A 12,275-nucleotide genomic window follows, 5' to 3' on the forward strand; every position below is an offset into this window, starting at 1 on the left:
CCTGAAACCTGAATCCAAGGTCAAGAAAGGCAAACCCTGTCCTACGCCAGCTGTAAGGGTGGTCCACTCAACAAGGCTACAGTGATGTCATATAGAGCAGACTAAAGTCCGAGATAAATGCCTTGACTTTTCACTACTTCAGAGCCCTGTGAGGCATCAAAGAGAATTCAATCAATGTATATTTTCTAGCACTGTGTATTTTTCTTAGTTAGGATTGACATATTAAGTGCTTTACATAAAATCTTTAAAGCCTAAGCTCCTAAAACATTGAAACACAGAACTGTACAAACGAAGGCACACATAACGGTATGTGTTACACAAATCAGTTTGATAATTGCTAGTTCTATAAATGAAAATGGTATTGTTTTTGAGACCTTATCATGGATTACTATAAATGAAACATTTTGGTATGCTGAGAGAAGTAAGTCTACACCTACCACTTATTGGACAAGAAGTCTACAAATCAAAACACAAGACCTGTCAAGATATATTTGTGTTTGGAGCACATGGGATCTTCTCATTCATATTGTGAGAATTCAGCTGTAGAAAACTGCCCGCAAGTGACTACACAAAGGAACAAACACACAAACAAATATATTCAAAATAAACTGTATCTTATTTACAGGTAAGGTACTGTATATGTCAGAAATGCAAAAAATATCAATACATTTGCTGTGTAATTAGCTCTATCTGTTCTTTTTTTATTACTATTTTACTCAAATATACAAATAATTTAATTTAGTTGCACCAAAAAAATTGATACAGCCAATAAATTTCATAAAACAGTTGAATAATACATTCATAGAATATAAAATATGAAAGGTGTTTTTTTTACTAAGGCTTCTTTTTCCCTGACCCAAGTCGCCCTAGTTGCAAAATAATACAAAATATAAATAAAAAATATAATGTAAATATAATATAAAAATGTATTTCCTAATAATTAGCCTGCTCTGTTATTGCAGCTATTCCATAACCAACACCAAACTATAGGCCTCAGATTTGGATAGGGAGATAGACTACACTTGGTTCTCTAGAGCACCTAGAGAAGATAAGATAACCTCCCTGGTAGAATAGAATGTAGTATTTGAGGGCCCTGGATATTGATAGAACATCTATAGGAAATCAAACACAGAATATTTTCGGCTGCTGGACCAGGATGCAGAATTTAAGGTTTAAGGCTTCCTGAGCCTATGAAAGGAATACTTAAAGGAGAAGGAAAAGCTTTGTGCACTTGGTGGTGCCAAATTTTAGGCACCCCCAAGTGATTGTATTGACTTATCTGAAACCCCATGCCTGTGCTCCTATCAGCAGAAAACTGCACCGGCCCAGGGTTATACCAATGAGCACCACTGAGCAATCCTGTTCTGTCTTCCTCTTTCTTCGCGTGGCTGAGCATGCGCAGTAGAATGTAAAGCCGAACTTTAACTAAAAAGTCGTCTATTTCGTTCTACTGCGCATGCATCTGTCCTGGGAAATTTGAAGAAAGAAGAAGCCAGAAGAGGATCACTCCGTGGTGCTCACTGGTATAACCCCAGGCCGGTGCAGTTTTCTGCTGATCGGAACCTGGGGTTTCAGGTAAGTCAATACAATCACTTGGGGTGCCTAACATTTGGCACCCCAAATGCACAAAGCCTTTCCTTCTCCTTTTAAGGACAACTATAGTCTGATCATTATAAAATATTCTGGTCAATAGCATCATTTTGGGGGTCCGGGTCCCCCTGCTGCAAACTTTTTCCCAGGCCCCCACCAGCCAAATTCATAGGTCACCCACCTGCCCCACTCCAGAGGAAGCAGGTTCAAGCCCCACTGCAGGCGGGTCTGCTTCCCCTGTAGGTATGCCAGTGATGCTGGTTCAGGAAGGCAAAGAAACCCTCTACAAGACAATTATTATAATTTCTTCAATGTCAGGTTTGGGCAAACTCTAGTAGTTTTCATTAAAAATATAACTTAAAATAAATTTTCTTTCTAGAAAGGCATTTACCGTAAACCACTCTTACATTTAAATATTGCATATCTTCTAATGCCTATGATAAAGAATTATTTTAACCATCTTATCCTAATCCCAAACCTCATTTTTTAAGCAATTTCCATTGGTACTCCATCTCAATGAAAGTGATCTAGTGTATACCAAAACTACAGTAGGTCAACCTTTATCATATGAGCTTTAAGAAGACTTGTAATACGATTTTAATAGCTTGCTTCCACCATACTGATGTATAAAACATATTTTTGTTCAAAGTCTCAAACATCAAGGGAAAACAAATCCATATGTGTCTATATACACACACACACACACACACATACACATATATATATATATATATATATATATATATATATATATATATATATATATATATATAATTTTTTGATTTTTGAGGAAGAATGCCTGGAGGGACTGAAACAAACAGAATAAAACTTGTTGTTGGAATACAAAACTGTGTATTATTTTATTCTATTGTATTCCTTACATTCGTTATCTATTTTTGAATGTTTGGCAAGGATGCATAAATAAATGTACATCAACAGACTTAAAAATTCCCTTTGCACATTTACCCTAAAAATTCTGGAACATGCAGCCATTCTCTGAATGTGTTAACAGAAACAGATCCTGTTGATTTATAACAAGCTACGTATAATACCAAACAGATCTTTGGACTAATCGGTGCTAAAAATAAAATATAAAGCTTACTTTGATCAGGCTGACTGACCCGCTGATTTACATACTTCATACTTGTCATTCTTTATCTGAGTTTCCATTAGAACATTAGAAGTGGTGCTTAGAAAAAGATAAAAGGCCAGAGCTTTGGATATGGGATAACACAGATCTTGCTAAAAAAATGTACATAAGTATAGAAAAAAAGTGTTTTGAATAAGGGGGAAATAAACAAGAGAGAATACCTGACACAATGCCTTTCAAAGAGAAACACTATGGTGCAAATTTACTAGAAATTCGCCAGTGTGACGTCATTGTGGAACTTCGTCGATTTACTAACGGTCGGCAGCGTAACTTCGCTAGCGAAGGAGACTCTATGGGCATTTCGCTCCCTAACGCCTGCCGAATTTTGTGCTCTGGCGAATGGACGTAACTACGCAAATTCACTAAGATGCGGATTTTACTGAACGTTACCTCTTACACCAGACTTGACTTCGCCATCTCAGACCAGGCGAAGTGCAATAGAGTAGATAGGACTTCCTCAAACTTTAGTTGAAAATTTTTCTAAGTCCCAAAAAACGCTGGCATCTTTTCCTTTTTTCAGGGTGATAGGCTGCAAAAGAGCGTAAACATATTTTGGGGTAACCCGCTTCCCCCCTACATTTCCTAACATATGGCACATAAATTATACAGTGGGCTCATGTGAAGGGCAATATAACAACTCTATTTTCATCATCATCATTTATTTATATAGCGCTGTCAAGATACGCAGTGCTTTGATTTTTCTATTTTATTTTATTAAGGTTTCCCTGGACTTGTGTAATGTATTTGCTGCAACATATACGTCCATTCAACTTTAACTTCCCACCGTATGCAAATTAGGCAACGCTAGAGCAACTTCACTTTGCTTGGTGCAGTAACGCTAGAGCAACTTCGCCAGCCTTCGACGCCCTGGACGCAAATTCGGATTTTAGTGAATTAGCTTTGTCCTGGCGAATCTATGCCTGGCGAAGTGTTGTGCTGTGAGCGAAGCCGTTGCTGTCGAATTTTCACCGGTTAGTGAATTTGCCCCTATAGGTGAAAAAAAACCAAATATGTTTTGTAGTTTAAAATATACTTACAGATGCATATAACTGTAGCAGGGCAAGTGTGTTAAATAGTTAAGTAAGATTGTGTATGTCTAGAGGTACATTTAATAAACAGACCCTGAACAAGTTCAAAATGCAAGATGCAATTTTCGTATCTGGGACTTATTTTTAAACTTCCTACAGCACAGTGGTCATATTTACCCTGCACATGGTTATATTTCTAAAACTGGATAAGAGTGGTGTATTTAATATGCACACAGAAATGTAAATTTTTATTCACACTGCAAAGATTGCAAAGAGCTTTTTAAACTTGTTAAAATTGTAAATTGTGAATGCTCACACTGCGTTTTTGTCACGTCAGAAAATATTCGCAATAAGGAGAAAATATTCACAATGTTCGAAAAAGGCGGGCACAGCATTGCAATAATTTAGCGTTCAGGAAAAAACATGGACAATATACCCACAAGGCAGTGTTTTGTCCCAAAATTCTAGCATTATGGGTACCCACTGATTGCAGGCAAAAAGGGATGAGCAAAATATTTATTTTGCCTAGTTTCACCACAAACAAATGCCCATAGACTCTAATGTATGGTAAAAAAAAGGTCACGTGGTGTGAAAAACGCTGCGTGAAAAAACACCCATTGACTTCAATGTATTTGCCGAAATTTTTGTTGTTTCGTGAATTTTCAGCGAAGGTAATGGGTGAGATTTGCCCATCCAGTATATATTGATGTTGGAAAGGTTTTGCTACTAGTGCTCAGCATTAATAATGATTGATCAGGATAATGGCATTAGCATCCAATTCAGTCAGTCATGGCAATTTCTACAACCTGCCAAGGGAACTCTTAAAAACACACCCATTCTCTAGTCTCAATCAGGCCTGGGCCAGGCTGGCCTCGGAGCATTCATGGCCTATGTGAAGATGTGGGGTGGGGGAGGAGGAGTGCGCACAGAGATGTGTTCATAGGTGAACAAGGGTCCGGAGCAGGGGTAGGTGAAAGATGAGGTATGTGCTTGGCGGCCCCAGCCCTAAGCACGTGCCTCTTCTGCCTACCAGAGAAGACTAGAGCGGCGCATTGGTGGCAAGTAGTAGGAGCAGGTATAGCAGTGTTCCCCAACCAGTAGCTCGTGAGCAACATGTTGCTCTCCAACCCCTTGGATGTTGCTCTCAGTGGCCTCAAAGCAGGGGCTTATTTTTGAATTCCAGGCTTGGAAGCAAGTTTTGCTTGTATAAAAACCAGATGTACTGCCAAACAGAGCCTCAATGTATGTTGACAATCCAAATAGGAGCTACTAAATGGCCAATCACAGCCCATATTTGGCACCCCAGGAACATTTTTCATGCTTGTGTTGCTCCCCAACTCCTTTTTACTTCTGAATGTTGCTCACGGGTTCAAAAGGTTGGGGATCCCTGAGGTATAGGCACGAATGCCTTCTCTAAAAAGCATTGTGCGCTTTATTATGTTTTTGTGTACACTAGTGCTTGTGTTATCAAATGAACCCTACAGAATGGCTATCAACCTAAGCTTTGCTGTGGACATATTAGGGGTATAGTTATTAAACATTGGCAACTCTGTACCTGGATGGTAACCCCTGTCAACCAGCCAGTGGCTAGCTCTGTTTAGCCAGCTGCAAGTCAAACAATGGAAGCAAAACTTTACTGCCAAGGTTCAGATTTGCCCAGTGTTAGTAAATAAACCTAACATCAGGATTGGCCTAAGACCCAGCTTTGCGCAGGGTGGGCTGTAGTGATGTGCGGGCTGGGCCGATACCCGCGGGGACCCTGGGTCGGGTAGGTTCAGGTCAACCTCGCCACCTTGCACTACCGGTCTGCCGGCTTCCGACTTACGGCTTCCTTTTTTTTATAGATGCATGCCTTATCACCCGCCCCTTTTTGTAACATCATCGGCGGGGCGAGTCGGCGTGGTTCTATAAAAGGAACCCGGAAGTCGCAGGCAGGCGCAGATGGTGGAAGGGTGCGCGGGAATGCGGGACAGCTACCAGAAGTGGAGGAACAAAGGTCCAGACTAGGGGTAGGACAACATAGGAGGTATGTGCTCAGCACCCCTACAGTGTTGTGCCCGTGCCTCTTCTGCTTACCCCTAGTTCCTGAGTAGCCTTTCATCCTTAAGAACTCCTGTGTTATAATACAATAGATTAAAGCTGATACACACTTTTTGCAGTTTATCTGTGAATTTTACTTTCCAAGCACATGTTCCCAAAACACCTTTTAACCTGCATTGGAACACAAGTATGCCGTGGAGTTCTGTACATTGGGAACATTTTTTATTTATAATAATAAAAGTACCATACAGGTTAATATAATATGTGAGAAATATGTGGGCAAAATACTATGCTGTATAAAATATATATATATATATATATATATATATATATATATTTAGATTTAGTGAGAAAAAGTTATCTCATGGTTTACCACATGAAAACTCCGAGATTCAATTCGAAGAGAAAAAACTTTAATTCACTTCCAGTTTTTCCCCTAGAATTCAATAACGATTTCACTTGATAAACCTTGAGATACTTTTTTCTGAATTAAATAGCATCTCAAATTGAATCTCGTCCATGAGTTTTCACGTGATAAACCTTTTTCTCACTGAATTAAATCTGGCCCTTTTTTGGAAATATGTCGTATATGTTGTAGGACTCCCCCTTTTAATGAAATACTGTACATAAGTCTCACATAGATATCCCATCTCCATTGTAACTTTGTGACTGCAGCGTAACGATAGGGGGTAATTCTGTTACTGTCTATGAAAGGGATTTGCCACCTACAACAGGTGAAAAGTAGCAACCCCAATACATTTTTGAATGGGGCCCCTCTTTTAGCAACCTCTCTTTGGACAGAGACACATGCTGCGACAAATCTCCCCGAACTGCCTCCCACCGGCGATTTAGATTGTAGCACTTGGAGCACTTTGTTTTCTAAAGTCACCCGAAGTTTCCTCGTGAGACAACTTCGGACGACTTCGGAAAACGTATTGCACTGATTGCCATCCCACCGGTGATTTACATTCTAGCCGGCGGGAGGCAGTTAGGGGAGATTAGTCGCCCCGAAGAAGAGGAGATTTGTCGCTGGGCGACTTATCTGCCCGGAATCTGAGCATTTGTCTCTACACTTAGAGACTTCATTTTAACCAAATAAAATATGTAACATATTTCCTTTCAAGAGATACCAGAGAGCAAATGGAACTCCCTTTTAAATATCATTTAGTGTAGAGGGCAGAGAAGTGTCCATTAAACTGTATGGGCTTATGCATTAGGGAATTAAAGGATACCTGCCAGCACCAGTTCCCTTTCTTTGTGCTGGCTTATTTTTTTGGGTACATGCTGTTTTGTGGTCTGCAAAAATAAAAAGCATTAGCTGATCTCTTCTTATTTGTGTTCTATAATGTTCCAAACCAGTTAATGTCTGGCTCAAATGTACTCAAAGTATAATTTCTCAGAGGCGACAGAGCAGAGAAAATCCATGTGGCAAGATGGCAATCACTTCAACATCTGGAGTAAGGTAAGGTTTTGGATGGTGTAGCAGAAATGTAAAAAAAAATAAATAAATATTTTAATGATGCAGGAAGAAAACTTTTGCTACCACTGGAAGCTGCAAGGTTTTATATTGCCTTGAGGTATTTGCATATTGTAGAGAAAAAAAAGCAAATTGGAGGAACTCTTTTTACTATTGTGAATCCTATTTACTAAATTGTCTGCTGTGGCAGCTTGTTATTTTCAACTGGAACACCATTGTGGCAATGTAACAATGATGACATGATGACATGGGTTACTAGACCTGGCAAAACCTTTTTTGTTGGCATTGGTTAGTGATCTATTGGATACCTTTCCGCTGTTGTTACCTTCACCCCCAATTATTATTGGAAATGTTGCTGTGATTGGTTAATTACAAACAGAAATTGAAAAAACTAGAGAATTTATGCATGACAGGCCCCTCTGAAGATTTGTTTGTTGTGGAGGCCCGGTGTAGTCTTGTTACACCAATGTCATTCTAATGGGTGCAACATTACATCCATCGGTGCACACTATACACAACAATTGATTCTGAAGAAGAGCAGCTAATCTCTGTATCCTTGTGTACTGGTTGCACCCTACAATCCAGCATAGGGAGCAAAGTGAAACTCAAGGGAGCCGTGTACTTAATGCTCCCCATCCACCTTTCAATATACAGTATACAAGGAAGGTGTTGGGTTATTGGATGCCCTTGAATAAAGTGTTAGCAGGCAATGCTAGAGCTTCAACAAGATAAAAAGATGAACATAACTTGGGATAGATAAGTCCACTGTGGACAAAAAATTTTATGACTTCACTTGCAATATGCGCCCTGCCCCCCTTCCCATTGTAATTTCCATTGTCATTTTAGGAGCAGATAGCATTAAAGGTTGTGCTATGTTTGTTTGTAAAGAAATTAAGCATAAAGTGGAGTCTATTTACCTTACTGTTGAATTAATATGAAAGTACTGTTTATTAACATACAGCCATTGTACGCAGCACTTTATGATATAAAAACAATACAGGGCCCCTAACAATCTGTGGAATAATAGTGTCACAAAAATAACCACATGATCCCTCTGTTGTGATTCTTTTTTCATTTTTCTTTGGTTCCTCACTGATCAACACAGGAACCACAGCAAATAGTTCTCATTAAAAAACATGTCCGTAGTAGTTGATTCATCAGTATCAGCAAAGTCTTAAAATATATGCACTTTTTGAGCTCCCCATCGTATTCCAGGACTCAACCCATAGCAAAAGAAATTAAAAGGGGGGGGGGACAGGTTCCTCTGCTTAAATCTATATTTTTACAGTGTCCAGAAGATATATTTATATATATATATATTAACTCCTTCGTTGGTAAACAAACTTGCAAAGCATTTTCTCTGAAATATGTTTCTCTGGAAGTGGAAAGTCTATAAGCAGCAGCGGCAGCAACAGGAAAAGTGTTGTACGTCATTTCCATCCCCCATGCTGTAATTGCCAAGCATTTCATCTGGAGCAGATCTCAACTGGACCACGTGGAATTGTCCTTCTTTGCATTTGTGTTAATGTGCATGTCGGAGTGTTGCTGGTTTTTGAAGTCAAGGAGAAGCTTTCTGCAATTCTTGGGGTTGGCTTAAAGACCCATAAGGATGCCCATAAAATCAGACCCATTTTGTACAGTGATCGGAGCTCCTGCACTATTGTCCACAAATATAGAGGTATACTGGCCAACCTATTGAGACACAAAAAAACTGGCATTATGGTGATGCACATATAGTGTAGATATATAATCTCTTGTTATTTGCACATATCTCAGCAGCTTTGAATGAACACGCCTGAGACGGTATTTGCACTCGTTGAAACACACAGCCCATTGCTTTTATAAACTATCACTACAATAATATTTCCCTGTTCTTGGAACCAAAGCAGAGGAACAAACCATATGCTTCAGGACTATTTTAAAGCTGCTCATCTACTAGAAAAACAAATTCTGCAGTGGAAGTCTAATGGCTCACAATATAATGTCTATTCAATCCAAAAACAATAACGCTCAGAGCTCGCTGTCTCATGCAGACAACTGCTAATGTTCCAGAAAACGAACCGAAGAAAGACCGGCTTTGCAGAATTTTATGATTCCAAGATTTTCAATGAAACAAAACAAATATCAAATAAACAGTCTCCAAAGGAACCTTTTCCCAGTACAGTTTGAAGTGGCATTAGCAAGATAAAATACAATGCTAAGCAGGATACTTAACAAAATAACATAAATCTTAGCTAATTGTTTGAACTGCATGAGAGAATTATGCCGCACCCTGTGAGTTTCCAATTGAAAGGTGTTCAACGTACAAAACAGTGAAGGTGTTTCTCTTAAGCACAATCAACTATTACTCTGCTTGTTACAAAACATCTATACATTTTGATTAATATAATGTATGAATTTACAATAAGAGGGGAAAAATGAACCTGTAAAGATATTTACTGTTCTCTTCTCCTTTCCTCTTACGGAAGAAAGAGGAGTTTATTAACATTTGTTATGAACATTTCCCCGAATAAAACGTTTTAGCACTAAAAATTGTGTATTCGAATGATTACACAAAAATGTTATTTATTTTGTGTAAAAACCACAAAAACCTCTAGTACACAATTTCTCCATCTAAAAGCTATGGAGGTCAAGTAGAAGTCAATGAGAACTGTCCTTTTCCAATTGTAAAATCTTTCTTTGCCTTGAGCATTTAGAGGTTTTCAAATTTTTTCATTTGTAATTGCACAAAAATTCTGAGGAAAACAAGGATTTTTAGGTTTTCAAATTCTTATTCAGATTCATTCTGCATTTTCATTCGTTCATATTATTATAATATTCGGATCTTTTGAGTAGACATTTGGGGGCAGATTTATCAAAGGTCGAAGTGAATTAGAGGGAAAAGTAAAAAAATTTGAAATTCAAAGTAATTTGTTGGATACTTCGACCATCGAATAGGATACTACAACTTAGAATTTACTTCGACTTCGATTCTAAGTAAAAATCCTTTGAATATTCGACCATTCGAAGTATTGTCTCTTTAAAAAAACTTCGACTTCAATACTTCGCCAAATGAAACCTGCCGAAGTGCTATGTTAACCTATGGGGAACTTTTTTAAAGTCTTCACACATCGAATAAAAATCCTTCGATCAAACAATTTTTATTCGAACGTACGATTGCAAAGTTTTTCAATTCGATGGTCGAATTTCAAAGTTTTTTGTACTTCAAAATTCGAACCTTGATAAATCTGCCCCTTGGGGTTTTTAAAAATGTGAGTTTCGCCGAGATTGAAAAAACTTCTTCAGAAAGGCCTATATAAATACACCAGTAAACAATTAAAGTAATGCTGTTATGACTCCTCTGTCAAAAGAAACACCACATTTCTTTTCTGCTATTGTGTACACATGGGCTTCTTTATCAGACTTTCAGCATAAACCTTTCAGGGCACAGGCTTGAGCATGCTCAGTTTGCTCCTCTTTCCCTCTCCTCCCCTACTTACTGTAATATGAGCCTAAGATCTATCAGTGAGCAAGAAGACTCAGGCAGGAAGTGATGTCACACCAAGCAAATATGGCAGCTCCTATCCTAAACAAACAGAGAGCTTCTAGAATTGTTTACTCAGGTATGGTAAAGCATTCTACAGAATAAAAATTATGTTCTAGTTTGGACTATTGTGGCTAAACTATTGTCAATAAGTTTTTTAAGTAATTACCTGCAATCCACCCAGTTGGCTCATATGTACCTTATGTGTGCTGCCAAACTGCATGTAAATCATTCACTCATACACTCATCAGTTGGATAACTGGCATGTATGTGACCAGCTTTAGAATGGAATCATTCTATATTCTTAACAAAAGGTTAACTGTTGTTAATAGCTATACTGACAGCATTCCATGCTGCAGTATATTTATACTCGCCATCTCTTTGTTTTTTCATTATATTAATTTCAAAAGATCTCAAACATTGCAGTCTAGAGTCTTATTTACGCCTCTTGTTATTTTAAGCAGAAGTAACTACTGTCATACAGAAGTGTAGAGATACTGTTTCAGGTCTAATACTGTAAATCACTAAAACTTCTTTATAGGAGGGGGGAAATATATTATATAAATAAGCAGAAGAGCAATATAGAATGGTGAGCCTTGAGGCCTCAAGTCCCTAAACATGATATAAAGGGATAGTGACAGTGGCTTTGCACTGTTCTTTGGTGATGTGATTTCTATATAAATATGCACATTTTGTATCCAAGTAATGCATCTTTGCTGGTGGTCTACACGTTATAGCATAACTACCAATGCATGTTTTTGAAAAATATCAAGCTTTTTACTTCTGTCTCAATCCCTAAATGTAATTGTTCTTATTTACCTCTCTGCTTTATTGAACATGGAAAATGATGTCTATCAGGTCCTGAAAAACCATAGCTTTACAGTCAAGCATCTTACTTTAGGGTCCATCAGTGGCACTTGGGGCACTATTCGGGCCCTCAAACTGGAGTCATTGGTCAGTTAAATTAGTCAGGCTGATCACCTTTGGTGTAATCACATCAAAGTTTCATTGGCCCCAGATACACACACACAAAAGATCATACAGTTCAGCTGGAAAACAGTTGAATTGAGAAGTCTGTGACCCTATAAGGTGGTGACACGCTAAGATTCCAGGGAGATCAGTCACTCATCGACAAATCTCCTCTTCTTCGGGCGACTAATCTCCCCAAAAAGCCTTCCTACCGGCTAGAATGTAAATTGCAGACGGGATGGGATTTGGTGCACTTTGTTTTCCAAAGTCGCCCAAACTTTGCTCGTGAGGCAACTTCGGGCGACTTTGGAAAACAAAATGTTCCCAGTGCCACCCTGCTGGCGGTTTACATTCTAGCTGGCGGGAGGGCTTTTCGGAAGATTAGTCACCCGAAGAAGAGGAGATTTGTCACTGGTCGACTTAATGATGTGTCACCACCCTTAATGATGGTCACACAAGGCCAATCTTTTAGCAGACTTTATAATGATCCCATACCAA

General features: G+C 38.6%; 1 protein-coding gene across 1 annotated transcript in view; it reads right to left on the reverse strand.

The window, feature by feature from the left end:
• Nucleotides 1-8,209: 8,209 nt before the first annotated feature.
• c1qtnf12.S (C1q and TNF related 12) overlaps nt 8,210-12,275 on the reverse strand; it is a 49,555-nt gene continuing 45,489 nt past the window's right edge. The window contains exon 8 of the mRNA XM_018227875.2: nt 8,210-8,977. Coding sequence (XP_018083364.1) covers nt 8,879-8,977 — 99 coding nt within the window. The 3' untranslated portion in view covers nt 8,210-8,878. The remainder of the gene's footprint in view (nt 8,978-12,275) is intronic.

This window comes from Xenopus laevis, chromosome 7S (assembly GCF_017654675.1).
Source record: "Xenopus laevis strain J_2021 chromosome 7S, Xenopus_laevis_v10.1, whole genome shotgun sequence".
Taxonomy (NCBI): Eukaryota; Metazoa; Chordata; class Amphibia; order Anura; family Pipidae; genus Xenopus; species Xenopus laevis.